Source organism: Cokeromyces recurvatus (genome assembly GCF_025118155.1).
Source record: "Cokeromyces recurvatus strain NRRL 2243 chromosome Unknown BX663scaffold_52, whole genome shotgun sequence".
NCBI classification, from domain to species: Eukaryota; Fungi; Mucoromycota; class Mucoromycetes; order Mucorales; family Mucoraceae; genus Cokeromyces; species Cokeromyces recurvatus.
The window spans coordinates 106,247-122,289 of NW_026251438.1; the positions used below are offsets into that span (position 1 = coordinate 106,247).

Consider the following 16,043-nt stretch of genomic DNA (forward strand, 5'->3'; position numbering starts at 1 on the left):
TTTTGGTAGCTTTTGAAAATTGAATAATCTCTTTGAATAAGATAAATAGTTATTAATATTCTTCCCCCTCCCCTTTTGAGTACTACTGATATAGCCTACTTTTAAACAAAAAGGAAAATAAGCTTTTAATTATAAAGTCTTAGAAGCCCGCATAAGATTATTTAACTACTAAAAGTAAAAGCCATATGAAAGTATTCCTGTGGATAAATATTCTCATCAGTCATCATCTTGTATTACTGAAGCATAAATGGCAACAACTGTTGAAGATTGTCACTACTAGATTATTTATTCTCAAGCGTACTTGAACAAATGAAACAAAAGAAAGTGAATGTGATATTTCAAAGAAAGCTTATATAGACATAAAAGTCAATGCGTCGTCTACATTTTTTTTTTTTTTTTTTTTTTTTTTTTTTTTTTTTTTTTTTTTTTTTTTTTTTTTGCTTTGATCTCTTAATTAGTCTGCAAGGAAACCAATATTAGACTGTCTTCAAAATTTTCGATCACGTCTTGTTTAATTAGGTTAAAATTTTGTACGACGATGAAAATGAAGATTACTTGAGTTGTTATTAAGGTATCATTACACAAACAAAATATGATTTACTTTAATGTGTAATTCTGTGACAGTATTTTGAATTTGTCATAAAATACCCTTTTTTTTTCTTTGGTGAATGTGTATATCTCTTTTATTTTATTTTATCTTTTGTTTTACTTTTGTTTCTGTTTTTTTTTTTAGATCAAATATGAATCATGATATTTCATCATTTTGGCTTATTTGTGATAATCAAACCTGTCACTGTGACTGGAGAGTAACTATAGTAGATTGTAAAGAAAGAGAAACGATGATCTATATATATATTATAAACGCAGTCTGTTCTTTAATTAATTCGTTTTTAAGTAATATTCATTATACAACGATCATTGTAATAATAATAAGCAAGAACTGACATATACTAAAGTTTCAGGGCTACTATATTATAGGGTGATGTGCAAAGGATTTCCCATTTTTGATTTTGGATCTCAGACTGAACATAAGTATATAATACGACCAAAACCAATTGAATCCCTGTTATTTTTTGGTGCAATATTCAACATTCGTAAAAAGAAAAAAAAAAAGTCTAATAATGTATAATGTCATAATATATTTACTAATAAATATATATAGTTAGATGTATAGATGCTATCTTGTTAGTTACAGATGCAGCACCAAATGCTATATTTAAATCTCGTAAATATGACATATTTAACGTCGTATTAGAATAGTTTAGTTATATTATATAAATTTTAGTCTTATATGAGCTTCCTTGGCAATTTGGTATTTGCGCTTTTGCATGTTATCTCTTTGGTATCGCTCATACAGTATCCAATGTACATATAAGTTTAAAATTCAAAGGTCTTCTATCTACTAACTTTAAATGTATATTTTTATATAGAGTAGTAAATTCATTAAAAACAACTGGATAAAAATAACATTCAAAACTGACGTTTTATGTTCGATCATGATCACATTACCTTTTCTTACAAATAATGTGTGTGTAATTGGAGCTTCCGTTTATGCAGAAAGAGGCGATATGGCTAAAGCAAAAATATTTACAGATATACTTTATTTTCTATGGACAGCTTATTGTTTTACATTAGCCCTCTGTATCTTAGTTGCTGGTCTTCGACTAATTGCTATACTAAAGCATCATTTAAAAAATCAAGCAACTCTTGATCCCGATAATAATTCAATTACAGGTAAAATAAAAAATGGGCTATTTAAGGTAATATATAAATATATAGAAATATACATATTTATATAATATGTAAAGTAGGATAACATTAACGCGTAATTTAATCATAGGTTAGAATGATTATGTCAATCAGTATCACTTCACTCTTAATATTTTCTTTTATTAAATGTATGTATGGTATTCTGCGAGTTCCTTTATTGAAGACGACAGGATTAAACCTCGCTATTGCAATAATATGGACTTTTGATGGTACATTGGCCTCTATTCTTGTTGCAGTAGTTGTCTTTATCAAGTAAGTTTCTTCAAGTTAAAATATAAATAATGTATACTAACATACACATACACATAAATATATAAAAGCCCAAAGGCATTGACATCGTTAAATATAACATCAAACAATGATTCCTCAACAATAACTAAATCAAATCATTATATAAAAGACGATGATGGGTATTCTTTAAACGATATTAAATATGATGAGAAATACTATCGCTCTTCTTTATCAATACAAAAAATTGAACCTGCCTGTATTTTACCATCATCCCATTTTGAACATTCTTCTAGCTCCATATCCGCTACACAACTTCTATGACATGATTGTTGTACAAAGAAACGTGATGATTACCCTAAAATGAGGTTTTGCCACTACTCAAATTTAACCTTCTTCTTTCTCTCTCTTCATTCTCTCTCTCCCCCTTTATTATTATTATTATTATTATTCATACTACATGCATAATGTCAAGATCTTTAAATCCTTCATCTTTTAATCAAGAAGAATTGGCAAATGAATGGGAAGAAGCTTATCACAATAAAAATACCATTTTAAAAAATAGCAACAATAAAATATCCGATTTTAATAATACTTTTAAACACTTTAATGCTATATTCAGTGATGATGATGATGATGATGACGGTAATGATCAGCCAGTTACTTCATTAGCTCACAGAATATTTCAACATGAATCACCCATGTTGACAGGCTATGTCGATCCTCTTATAAACTCTTCTACTTTTCATATTTATCAGGCAGATAATGCTTTATTAACTCTAAAACATGTCATTTCTGAAGACGGTTGGAAGAAAGCTTTGAAACATAAAAGTGGCGTAGTAGTTCATATAAAAAACGGTAAAGGAGATAAAACGCCAATTTTTAAGGGGGAATTTGTTATACAAGGATTTTCACCTCAAGCTGTCTTTTATGTCATTGGTATGCGTAAATTATGGGATGAACAGTAAAGTTTGTAGCGTATTATATTTTTTTTTTTTCAGTATTCAGTTTGGATATACACAACTTATTTATTTGATGCCAACTCTTTTTTTTTAATATAGATATGAGGATGGAAATCTTGTAGAAAATTTAAATGACACAACATCATTAACATATGAAGTTATGAAGCCTACAGCTACAAACAAGTGAGTCGATTTTTTTTTTTTTTTTTTTTTTTTACATAACATAAATAGTAATTTATCTTGTTCTGTATAGACCAAGAGATTTAGCTTTAGTTGAAAAAATTGAATGTACTCGAAATGGTGCTATTATTTTTGCTTGTACTAGTGTAGAAACACCAAAAATACCTAGAATTAGCGGCAGAGCACGTATAAATATAAAGGTTTATATATAGTTCTATCCTTATTAAAAAAATAATAATAATACTAATAACTTAACAATTATATAAAGTTGCAAGGCTGGGTATTAGAACCTTTATACGGAGAAATTCAACCAGCAACAAAAATTAAATATATAATACAAGAAACTATAAAAGGATGGGTACCTGGCTTTGCAAAAAAGGCTTTAGCTAGAAGACCTTTAGTGATAGCTAAAATATCAGAATATTTAGAAAAAAAGACAGAACGAATGCGTGCAACACATCAAGCATTAAATAAAAATGCATCTACTTTACAGCAAAATATGAATAACAGTAGGACACCATCTGCTACAAACTACCATACATTCCCACAACAATATAATAATCCACTTCCAAGTCCCTTCCAAGCATTAACATCTTCACAACCATCTCTAAAAGTCTCCCAACCATCTATTCTACAGCAGCCAGAAGCAAATACATCTACTCAACACTCTACTAAAAAGCATATATCGTTTGCAGATAATATTTCACATACACTATCCCAAAATCAGACCACTAATGAATTCAGCAATGATAGTACTAATAGTAGTATAACACAAAAGAGCAGCAGCGTATCATCACTAACACAACAATGTCATAACAATCCCCTTTTGGTATCATCTAAAAGGCATCTTTATCCCTCTCATCGTCATCCTATTCAAAAAGCTGAAAGTATTCAATTATTGAAAAAGCTTACTTCCTCTTTTGAGAATTGGTCTTTACTCAAAGAATGTGAGAATGGGACAAAATTATTTGTCTTTAATTCACCGCTTTCAGTTAATGACGATAATAATAATAATAATCAAATTACTTTATCATCCTATGAAGTACCTTTTATTAGAGCAGATAGTATTATTGACGGTGGCTGGACTGCTGAACAACTTTGCTCTGTTACGCGTTGTTTTGGTGCTAGAAAAATATGTAATGTAATATTACAATTCCCTCTTTTTTTATTATTTTTTTTTTTTTTTTATTTTTTTTTTATAAAATTTACACATATTTATAGGGGATTTGTCTTTTGAAAGAGGTCAAACGATAGAAAGATTTAGTCAGAAGGAATATTTGGATCAATGGTTTTTAGGAAGTACGATACCTATTGCTAGTATAGATTTATCTGTCATTACAAGTATTGAAACAGACCCTACGACAGGTACAGTTTATACAGCTAGTACAAGTGTGACAGATCATCAAGTACCACCAGACGAGTTAGAACATCGTATTCGTGCATATTCCGATCTTTATGGCTGGGTCTTTCGACCAAAGCATCAGGGTCAATCTATATATGTTAGTTTTATATGTAATATGGATTTCAAATACAGAATACCGAAAGAGACGATGCAGTCATGGATAGATACTTCATTACAATCAATAACACAGTTACATCACTATTTAACTCAGTACGGATGTCCACCCTATATTCGTCGTGTGGCTGGCAAAGTACAACGGGAAGCATTTGATGCAATTAGTAATCATTATGAAATTACATATGTTGCAAAGCATCAACCATCACATGCATACCGTGCACGTAAACATGCAGTCTGGTGCACAGATATTAAATTTCATCAAAAGATGTTCTCTAATGGTCTTGATATTCATGTCACTCCAGAAAATGGGACTCGAATTGAGATATCTCAACAACAAAAGAGTATAAAGATATACACAATGGATGAATCTATTGACGGGAAGGAGATCACGATCATGATTGACCCTTTATCGACTACGAATGAAGGTGATGGTGATAATTTATCAAGATCTGGTTTGTATTCTTCGGATATCACATATCGTTATAATGGGCAATTTCATTATTCTAAAAAAGAAAAAGGGAATACAGATCATTATCCATCCAAGGTCCCTCATCAATCTATTCATAAAGAAAAAGAAAATAATGATAATAGTTATTTTCCTAAAGCAATATCTCGAACCAGTAGTCAACTCTCATCAACCATTGATAGCGAACCTTCTATTTTAGAAGAAACGAAGGAAAATAAGAAAGTACATAGAGAAGGTAAAAAAAAAAAAAAAAAAAAAAAAAAAAAAAAAAAAAAAAAAGGCTATATTTGAATATTTTACCTTTTTTTTCTTTAATATAAACAAAAAAAAAAATCTATTGCATAGAAAATAAAGCAAAGGAAACGCAAAATGAAGAAAATCTATCTTCTATTCCTACAGGATATGTACTTGTTCCTGAGTATCAGGTGAAATATATATTATATAAAATTATATTTTATAACTGGTTATTCTTATATATTTTTATTTTTTTTTCCTTTCCCCCACTCTATTTGTAGAATAATAAGGTAGTCATTATTTCGGATGAACTATCATTTAATAGTCAACAATTATCAGTCGTTCTTATTGCAATGGTTATATGCTATTATTTTGGCAGATTTACATCTTGCAATTCATGTTGATTTATTTAATATTCTTATATTACATTTATACTTAATACCTAATTATACATATCAAATACTAAAATACATAGTTTAATGGCTTTTATATATATATATAAAAATCGATATTAATAACAATAGACTACTCGCTTTCCTGACAATAGGATTATTATAAGCAAATAGCTAGTTCATTGGAGTTAAAATTTTATTAATGCTTGTTTTTTTTTATTTTTTCTACTGTTCCAAATAACCTACATGAAATACTTATGATAGTGAATGTCTTCTTCTATACAAAAAAGAGAATACATATTGATCTTTCGGCTTCTTTTGTACTATCGTCAACGATTATTGTATAGCATGGACAAAAGCCTTATATTAATTGTTTAAGAAGAGAGCTAGTTTATTATTACTACTAATATCCCCTCCCCTCCCTTGTTTCTTTTTCTAACAGTTAATTTGTGTACAAAAGATTCATTGAGCTTTATTAAACTTGTAGACTAAGAAAAATACTATTTATTTATTTTATTTTATTTTATTTTATTTTATTTTATTTTATTTTATTTTATTTTATTTTCAGTAACTAATATTGCTCTTAAAAGCTATTGAGAGGATAATATTGATGTTAATTCTTCTTGACTCATACTTATAGGGGAAGCACATCTTGTTACACTTGATAGAATCTCATGTAACATGGTTGTTATCCATCTAATAATAATAATAAAAATAAAAAAAAAGGAAAATTCCATGAGTTATATACAAAAAAAATATAGTTTATATGGGAAACTTACTTTTCATCTCCTACATGAGACCATATCATACGTTTTATATATGCTACATCTACTTGAATTTGTTGATAATGAGCTGTATCTATCTGCATTTCTCTTGTTACTTCTAAAAATGTTTTAAGAATAATCAAGATTAATCCAGTATATACGCCTATAGGTGTTGGCTCAACTTTTCGATAGACATCAATACGTTCGGCAAATAACTTATCAATGTTGTTCATGATATGCATATCATTCCTTGAAGGCTTATTAGAATGTGTATCGGATGATAAAGAGGCTAAACTGTGAGAGGATGGAAGAAATTTCTGAGTCCCATACGGATATTCTGAGTTTGATACAGTGCTATCAATGGAACGTCGAGATTGAGGGTAGATGGCTTCCATTAAGCGCTCTATGTAATTAATACGTTGATGAATAAAGAACCAAATAGTTGATACTTGACGTATAGGTGGTATTGATAATGGTATTGGTATGAAATAGGCTTCTTGAATTCGGTTTGATAGCTCATATCCTTCTTGCATTACTTGCTTATTCAAAAGTGTTTGACCCGTGTTCAAGTAATAGTCTATCATCTCATTCATATCGGATATTATACAAGGATCAATATTGGTCTCTACATCAGAGAATGAATATGTTTGCTTGTCTTGTTGTTTACAGAATTTGGCAGAAAACACTGAATATAATTGAAAGATGCCATTATCAGCTAAATCATAACATAAACGGGAACATACTAAAACCAAAATTTGTAATGAAGAACTGTTTAAGTTTGAAGTTTTATCTACGTTCTATAAATAAAAGGAAAAAAAAAATTAAAACAAAGTAAAAAAGGAATACATATAAATATATACATGTATTTATATATTACCTCAAATTTATTAGCTAATTTTTGCCAAACAGCTTTAATTCCAGCTTGAATACGGGCTAAGCTTTTTTTATTAGAAATATCGAGACAATCTTTGAGAGGTAGCAAACATGATTCTATTAAGTAATTTATAAGCCAGGCATGGGTATCTTGGATAAATGCTGCAATTCCACTTATATCAAACTCATTTTGATTTGTTTCTTGTAATGAATTGATAAATTTATTTATACTCTCTAAATATTGAATTAAGTATAAATTGCATGCATATAACGTATATATGTAAAACTTACCTTTTAAGCCTGGTAGTGAAGAGCTTAATAAATTATTAATAAGGTCATTTTCCCATTCAGCAATATGTAGTGTCATACGCTCATCTATTTTAGCAATGGATATTAAAGAAGAAGCATATTCAAATAAAGCTGATTTTAGTTCATTAAGGTGTTCAACTTGTTTCAACGGAGTCTTCAAAGAAATATTCAACTTGAGAAAAAAAAAACGTTAAACATAAAATAGCAACTACGTTCTAACTACTTACTGGTAGCTCAATAAATTCAGAAGTTAATTCGAAAAATTTGTCAATATATGGATTGATTTCTGTAAGTAGATCATTTTTCGCTTCTTCTTTTTCCTTTTATATGTATATACATACATTGTATATATATATATTGTATATTGTATATCATATTAGCGTATCTTAAATATGTGTGTATGTGTATATTTATTACCTTTGCATTTAATAGGCATTTTTTTGAATTGTTATCATAATCTATACTTTCTTCTAATTGTCCTATAAGAAATATATCTTCGAAATGATGAACAATATATTCTAAAGGCTTTATATATGTAGGAATCAGATCTTGAACACAACATGGCTCAGGGCTCTCTCTTTCTATTCTCTGAAATACTTTGAGTTGTCTACAATAAATGTTATAATTGATTGCCCTTTAATATCTATTGTCTTTTCTTTTTTTTTTTTTCTTTTTTTTTGGTTTACATTTGGATATATTGTTTCCATAATTCTTGAACATTATCTTTTCCTAGTAACACAAGCAATTTTATATTTTCTGCAATATTTTGGAATGTAACGTTATCTGGATTTGCTAAGCTTTCCCAAATATTGGTTTTCACTTTTTCCATAATATCATGACAATCCATTTCAATACCCTTAAATGCAGCCATATGTTGGTAATGATTCAGAATTCGACTTGCTTTTGAATAATATTTGACAGCATTACCATATTTACCCTTATTCAGACAATGTTGCAATCGATTAGGTAATTCGAAAATAAATTGAAGTCGTTTTAATGAATTATGAACTTTAGATAGTTGTTGAATTTTTTGAAGATTAGGTCCTAATTCTTGATTAATGATTTTGGATTTTTCAGAAATGTTCTTGATGTTTTCATTTAGTCGAGTCATTTCAGATTCCATACTATCAACATTTGATTTCATCTGACGTATACAAATATATACATATACATATTCAAGTTAGTAGTAATTCAATTCAGCACCAATACCACGTATACCTTTCTAATTGTATCTGTTGCGCTTATAAATTTATTGTAGTTTTCGTAAACCAAGGTTTTCATGTCGCCATCAATTTCTCTAATTTCTATAGAGAACGTTGTCATAAATTCAATAACGGCTTTCGTTTATTATCATTACCTCCAACTAAACAATTATCTTTTTCCATTAAGCCCTGAAGTGTTTTTTCTTTTAATAGTTTGGCAAAATATTTATTTAAATTAAACGATGGCGCATCTATGCATGTAATTATATATTTTTAATAAATTTCGTTTGTTGTATTTTTTTATATGAAATGCTTACCTAAATCAAATGGCCTTGAACTTTCTTCTTGCTGAGCAGGTGTACTATTTGAGGCGTCTTTAATTCCATAATATTTTTTTAATAAGCTATTTCTTTCTCGAGGCTTTGGTTGACGTTTCATCAAAGTCGGTGCATTTTCCATTTTTTTTTTTTTTTTTTTTTTCCTTGTGAATGCTGTTGAAGAAAAATAAGAATGAAGTTATTAAATTTATGCCCCGCGTTTTTTGCTACTGTCGCAATAATATGAAGTCTGCGGTTCTTTAAAATTGCTTTAGTCTTTGAATGATATGAACACAATTGCTTAACCCTAAAGCCCTGAATGAATCAATTGCTTTGAAAATAATAAAGAAGGGAACCTTTGTTTAATTTTCCTGTCTTTACATGTCTTTTTTTTTTTTTTTTTTTAACTAGTAAGTAGAAAGGAATCAATTTATAGGAAATAAAGAGGAAAACAGCTAAATCTACATTTATATATAACTCATAATCAGCTTTTTCCATAATACTTGTGAGATAAATAAATGTCGTATTATTATAACGCAACTTTTCAAGTTTCCCTTTTATTTAGCTAAAGAAAAGAATAAGCATGACCATGACAAGCGAAGATGACATAGTGTAAACAAATATCCACAAGATTTAGACAATACATACTTATTTATGTATTTATTTATTTTTTGAAGATAGTAATGAAGTATAGTAAAAATAAGTAATTAATCGGTTTGAATTTCATATATTAACCATGTTTATATTTTTAGAGATAATTATATAATGACTACGTCTAAAATGAGTGAAGTTAGTTAAACTTTTTCAAATAGATAGTATACTGAAATGCAAAGCCTATAAGATAATATAAAGTTGCATGCATGCGAAAAAAAAAAAAGAAAGTCAAAGATTCATATTTCTTTTAGAGATAGTTACTTTTGATATATAAAAACATGACTATTCATAAAACATACACTTGATTATTACACTACGTACAAATATTAAAATGTGTACAAAGTCACACTATGTTTATTTATCCATGTTATGTAATAGTGGTAAGGCCACTTTGATTGGACAATATATAAACTAGGGGAATATAGCATTACTCTTCTTCTTTTATTAGAATTATTTATTTTACTTTTTTTTTTAATTAGAACATGTCCATTCTTAAAACTACATTGAAATATAATTTCAGAAAATCAATATTTAATAATGGGCAGTACCGATATTTATCCTATACTCGAGCATGCTTTGGAGAACAAAAGAATGTCAATAAAATTCAAGATTTTCGTAAGAATTTTATTTTAAAATATACATACATTAATATGTCTGGAAAAGAGAATACGAAACTCTAATGGGCGTGCATATTTTATGATTAGCTTGGTTATTAAGTACAGATCAGCCTCGTATTGCAAAATACCCTTATGAACAAGCAACTCGAGAATGGAAATTTTTAAGTGCATTTCCTCTTGGAATACAACATGCATTATGTAAATGGTTAGGTACTCGTACGCTTCAATTAAATACAGGCATGGATAATTTCCCGGATCAATTTCTAGTGGGGGGTAATATACATATGATATAAGAGATATAATCTTTTATATATGCATACATGTATTTAAAATATGTAATATTTTTTTTTTTATTTTTTTTTATTTTATTTTTTTCATCTAGCTAGCTTAGCAAGTCGTAAAGCAATTAGTATGTTATCTGACCAATTGAAAGATCCTAACAATGAAGATAAAAAACAAGAATTACAACGTATTCTAGGGCCTGATCTTGTTGATCGTTTTTTAAAAGCAGTTCCGTCTGATGTAGATATTAGTATAGATATTCCTCAAATATACGATGTTAATCTAGGCGATATTTGGGTCACATTAGGTAATCCTGCCGCTTTCTCTTCAAATGGACAGCAGGATTATGAAGTTATCCGGTGGATGACAATTCGAGTAGGGTTACATAAAACAATCAATATGCACATTGAATCATTTCAAGAATATCGAGAGCGAACGTTAAAGAGTATAATGGAAGGTGCTCAAGTGGGTGTAGATGTGTTGATTGACGCTGATATTATTTATAAAGCAAACAAAAAGAATGACGAAAATGACATTATTCTATACGATGAAGGTAGACGTACATTAAGAATGAGATTTGCTACACCTTATTTCTCACCAGCTGATAAAATGGTATCGGGATATGATGCAAAGACAGGAGAGCCTATTAATGATTGGAATTGGTGTCTTGTAGATATAGATCAATTATTAGAAAAAGAATCTATGGATATAACTGATACAAACAGTACTATACAAGATGAATAACAATAATAATAATAAGGAATTGCTATAATATAAATGTGTTCTATTATTTATTTATTTTAAAAGAAAAGAAAATAAAAGAAAATAAAATAAAAACAATTTATTGTACTAATATATCAAACGAAGGAGTAATATTACATTTAGAAGGGAAGGAAAGAAAGAAAGAAAGAAAAAAGTTAATTATACTTTAAGCTTTGACGCAGTATGCCTTTCCATCATCAAGGTTGTCACATTCATGTTTGCCAGGACCATGAAGACCAGCATTCCAAGAGTAGAGTTGAGCTCTAGTGATTCCGAACTTTTGAGCGAAGGGTTCACACCAACTATCACTTGCGGTAACAGTAGCATACTGGGTACAAGTAGAAATAATATGTCTAACGGCATTTGAAGGAGCATTAGCAGGAGTAGAGCTCCAGTTATCACCAGGCTTAGATTGGCTGACCTTAGAGCCAGGGGACTTTTTAGTAGTAGTCTTTTTGGTAGTCTTCTTGGTGGTCTTCTTGGTGGTCTTCTTCTTAGTGGTCTTCTTAGTAGTCTTCTTTGCTTTCTTCTTGGAGGATGCAATCTTCTTTTTAGCAAGAGCTAACTTTTGACCAGAAAGACCCTTTGTCTTATAAAACCAATTTCTCTTACGAAGTTTATTGTCGACTTTAATACAATAAGTTTCGCCAGCAACAAATTCAGAGCAGTCACCAGCAGTATTTTCATCAGCAACAAAGTTCCATCTGTACAACTGTTGGAGAGAGACTTTCTTTTCTACAGCAACAGAACGACAGTTATCACCTTCCTTGGCTAATTAAATACAATTATTTAGAAGACAATTAACTATTTGAATGTATTAAAAAAAATATCATTATATTTACCAACATATTCCTCGACACAATTAGGAACAACAGCAGATACAGAGGCTGTAAAAGCAAGGACAACGGCAGCAAAAGTAAATTTCATTTTTTATAGTGAAAGGAGTGGGTGCTTATAGAGGAATGAAAGTTGTTATCAAAAGGAAAGTTACTGAACAAATGAAGAAAAAAGAAAAGATAATGAATAATAAATCGAGCATTTATATTAAAAATAAAATGCTGCACTCTATTTAATTTAATTTTGTACACTTTTAAAGCTTTTACAAGGAAAAAAAAACAGTTTTTTTAAAATGATTGTCACACATTAAAAATTTACTGCAAAAATATATCTTCATTTCCTTATTTGTTGATCAAGAATATTGTAAGGAAAAAATAAAAAATAAAATAAAAAGAAGAGATAATAGCTAGTTGTATTATGAATCATTCTATATATTATATTGATCTACTTGAATGTTGAATCTACTCACTCTTTGTCCCTTTAAAATAGTTTATACAAATATATATTTTTATGACATATTCATAATTAGGTTGATGTAAGAAGAAAGTAGTGCCAAAAAAAAAAAAAAAGAACACAAAACTATATTTAGTACTTTAAATCGTGTATTAAACTTGTAATTGACCATATTTTAAAGTAGCAATAAAAAGATGAGAATGTCTTACATTCATATTATAAAGTGTTTTTATATTGTTGTTATTAAGACCATATATAATGATGATAAATAAATTAAAAGAACGTAAAATTTTATTCCTCTTCCACCATTACTGCTACAAATAAAGTATTCGCCATGATAATAATAGCACATGTACATTCGGACTTGAACCTTTTTTTTTTTATGTATTTATACAAATATATTATTATCAATTTAATGACAATATCATTCTATTCTATTAAGTGGTACTTGATATTTGTAAAATACTACTAACAGGAACGAGACATAATATATTTAGTTGTTAAATTGTTGATTTCAGGAGAATTTTAAGTGGTACAGTACAGTGATAAAAAAAAAGAAAAAAAAAAAGGAGAGTAGAACTGACAAGTACGCATATTCACAATTAACAGAAATTTTATAATATTCTACTTTTTCATTTATAATACATGATTGTTTTCCACCAAATAAATCATGCTTTTATTTTTTTAACTTTGGGTACCTTTCCTCCTCTTTATTATGATGAACTATTTAAAATGTCGAATATATATATTACTACTATATTAAATATAACAAATATATATACAGACGTACTGTATATCCTCATAATATGCATTGATATAATAGAATTATGCAAGACATGTATGTAATTTAGATAGTCTTCAAGATATTATATATACATTCTTTCGAGGTTTATTTATGCCTTCATATCTTCTTTACTATACAATTTTATTAAAATATTCTCACACAATCACTTATATTCTCTTGGTTCTATACTCGATGCTCTATTTATCGTAAGATTTAATAAACTTTTTGGTGGTTTTACACATCAATGACTATAATTCATGTATTGCTGTTGGAAACAAGTCTTCCAAAAATGTACATTCTCAGCTTATTCATAATTCCATTCTTTAAATTATTTAATTTTCGATCTCTATTACTATCTATTAGACTGCTTTCTTTATGCATATTTCTTTACCTTTTTTTTTTTTTCCTCTTTGCACTTTATTATTGCTTAAAGAAAAGAATCCTTTTTCCTTTTCAAAAATCTCTAATAAGTACCAAATAATAAACATATTATCGTCATAAAAACATAAGTGCAATAATTTTGCTACAAATCTTGTAATTTTTTCCCTCTAACGTGGTTGTTTGTTATTTTATAAATAATGAAAAATTATGGTTAATAATACCATATTTTTTTAGAAAAAGTCAAAAAGGTATCGTCGCCTGCAGGGTTTGAACCTGCGCACGCATAGCGTATGAGATTTCAAGTCTCACTCCTTAACCACTCGGACAAAGCGACTCAATTTTGATATGAAAAATTTGTAATCATATTGTCTCATACCCTAAAAATTTGCGCGGACCGGAACTGAGAGATCACGTGATAGTTCGGCAATATCCGGTTTTGCTTGTTTGTCCATTTATCTATTTTACATTATTGTAGGCTCCTGTCTGATTGTATTGCCTGTTGTTATGATTGTAGTAGCCTTTATAATCAAGTTAATAGAAATAAACCATCATTTATTACATAATAAAGAGGTTATTCAAATAAAACTAATATATCGCGCTTCACAGCATAATATTCATTCTACTCTCAGTTTTGATAATGGTCATTGTTTGAGTATTCGAGCATTAAAAATAATTATATACCGTGCATTATGTAATAATAATAATTCAATAGGATTATGACTGTTATATTCAATTACATAATTATTTATAAGTCATACATATTATATATAGATAGCTATAAAGATGAGTATTGTTATGTAATGTTGTGTATATAATGATGTATTACATAATATCTTATAATGTACAAATCAGAGTCATGAAGAACCGGATGATATTATAGTTATTAGTTATACACTTTATGCATACAATATTATTTGACTTCAGTTTATAAGACATTCTTGTGATGAGAAAAAATAATGTTATAATAAATACTAACTCTACAAAATAATGATAAGAAAAACATAGTGTAAGGAGTTATTAATGATAAAGATATATGAATTATAGATTATACCTATTAATTATATCTATGTATTATTATTTAATGTTGTCTAAAATACTAACTTATAAATATAATCATATACTATCTATGAGAACTCTATTCTAATTGAATACACTATATAATATAATGAAATTCATTTAAGTAGTACATTGAGGAATGAATATAATATAGAGAAGCTGGTTAGAATATAAATCTATATATCAAAAGTGTCTTTCCTATATCATTCACAAGTATGAACAAACGAGATTTTATTATTTTGTTTCAAGAAAAATAACCGGCTAGATCAAGCACCAATAATTTAATGTTTATTAGAGTTAACTGAGATTAATTCTCAGTCAGGGCAAAGACTAGAGCTCTAACACAATAATTTTAATTATTCTATGGGAAATATTCTTCTTTCAAGATATCTTCACTCTGTTCCTGTCTCGAAGTAACCCGTTCTCCACAAGATATAAATAAGGATCCATTTTGCACTCATCTTTTGAAAATTCAGTTTTTTCATTTTTTATTTTTGGATGCTATTGCAAATAACCCCGTCGGAGTTTGAAATTTCGAATTTCCTTTTTTGGAAATTGACTACGCACACCACATTTGTATGTTATATGGCGGAAGACTAAAAAATAATAAATGTTAAAATGTATAAGTGGCTAGTAATCGTGTTCTCAATCTGCTGGAGCAAGTTCGAATCCTTTTTGCCTCAATTTTTTGTCCCCTTAATATATTAGTTTTTTTTCATAAATGCCTATATAAATGTGGGGAGTTGTTTTTATTTAACAGTTTTAGGTAATTTTATTATTTTTTTTTCTTCTCTTTTTGGTTTTTTTGTATTGATTGCTTATTCTGTCGGGTTCTACGGTTCTTAATTTTATTATATTTATATGACGTTTGAAATGTTATGATAATATTTGGGGAGGTGTGCCAAGTGTGTAAAAAAAGTTAGCTTTGCCTGTGTAAGCGAGAATTCTGCTTGTCTAAGTTTATTAGTGAAAGACGGTTTGTATTTTACTAGTAAAATATA

General features: G+C 28.5%; 6 protein-coding genes and 1 non-coding gene across 7 annotated transcripts; 4 read left to right on the forward strand and 3 right to left on the reverse strand.

Annotated features, from left to right (window-relative positions):
* Window positions 1-697: 697 nt before the first annotated feature.
* On the forward strand, window positions 698-2,528 carry BX663DRAFT_527585 (uncharacterized protein; the record flags this gene model as incomplete). The annotated part of the gene is made up of 6 exons (XM_051530059.1): window positions 698-1,094; window positions 1,163-1,225; window positions 1,286-1,365; window positions 1,431-1,760; window positions 1,841-2,022; window positions 2,091-2,528. Coding segments are annotated over exons 1-6 (926 nt in total), but the record flags the coding sequence as incomplete, so codon positions are not given.
* On the forward strand, window positions 741-944 carry BX663DRAFT_444621 (uncharacterized protein; the record flags this gene model as incomplete). The annotated part of the gene is made up of 1 exon (XM_051523628.1): window positions 741-944. One exon carries the CDS (start codon window positions 741-743, stop codon window positions 942-944), a length of 204 nt encoding a protein of 67 aa, XP_051377676.1.
* Window positions 2,466-5,763, forward strand: BX663DRAFT_556539 (uncharacterized protein; the record flags this gene model as incomplete). The annotated part of the gene is made up of 7 exons (XM_051531724.1): window positions 2,466-2,962; window positions 3,060-3,143; window positions 3,214-3,340; window positions 3,409-4,276; window positions 4,362-5,360; window positions 5,471-5,550; window positions 5,641-5,763. 7 exons carry the CDS (start codon window positions 2,466-2,468, stop codon window positions 5,761-5,763), a joined length of 2,778 nt encoding a protein of 925 aa, XP_051377677.1.
* Window positions 5,764-6,292: 529 nt separating this feature from the next.
* Window positions 6,293-9,379, reverse strand: BX663DRAFT_463226 (Vps51/Vps67-domain-containing protein). Its single transcript, XM_051523985.1, has 10 exons — window positions 9,217-9,379; window positions 9,055-9,150; window positions 8,916-9,001; window positions 8,384-8,841; window positions 8,115-8,304; window positions 7,925-8,017; window positions 7,680-7,869; window positions 7,393-7,622; window positions 6,531-7,312; window positions 6,293-6,447 (listed from the first exon to the last, which is right to left on the reverse strand). The coding sequence occupies exons 1-10, from the start codon at window positions 9,356-9,358 to the stop codon at window positions 6,342-6,344; spliced, it is 2,373 nt and encodes a 790-aa protein (XP_051377678.1). The 5' UTR covers window positions 9,359-9,379; the 3' UTR covers window positions 6,293-6,341.
* Window positions 9,380-10,327: 948 nt separating this feature from the next.
* BX663DRAFT_527594 (uncharacterized protein) lies at window positions 10,328-11,552 on the forward strand. Its single transcript, XM_051530060.1, has 3 exons — window positions 10,328-10,485; window positions 10,575-10,760; window positions 10,870-11,552. The coding sequence occupies exons 1-3, from the start codon at window positions 10,353-10,355 to the stop codon at window positions 11,511-11,513; spliced, it is 963 nt and encodes a 320-aa protein (XP_051377679.1). The 5' UTR covers window positions 10,328-10,352; the 3' UTR covers window positions 11,514-11,552.
* Window positions 11,553-11,590: 38 nt separating this feature from the next.
* On the reverse strand, window positions 11,591-12,567 carry BX663DRAFT_527597 (uncharacterized protein). Its single transcript, XM_051530061.1, has 2 exons — window positions 12,374-12,567; window positions 11,591-12,302 (listed from the first exon to the last, which is right to left on the reverse strand). The coding sequence occupies exons 1-2, from the start codon at window positions 12,456-12,458 to the stop codon at window positions 11,698-11,700; spliced, it is 690 nt and encodes a 229-aa protein (XP_051377680.1). The 5' UTR covers window positions 12,459-12,567; the 3' UTR covers window positions 11,591-11,697.
* A 1,671-nt stretch (window positions 12,568-14,238) lies between these two features.
* Window positions 14,239-14,320, reverse strand: BX663DRAFT_t146. The gene has a single exon. It is a non-coding gene; the product is annotated as a tRNA-Ser (tRNA).
* Window positions 14,321-16,043: the final 1,723 nt, after the last annotated feature.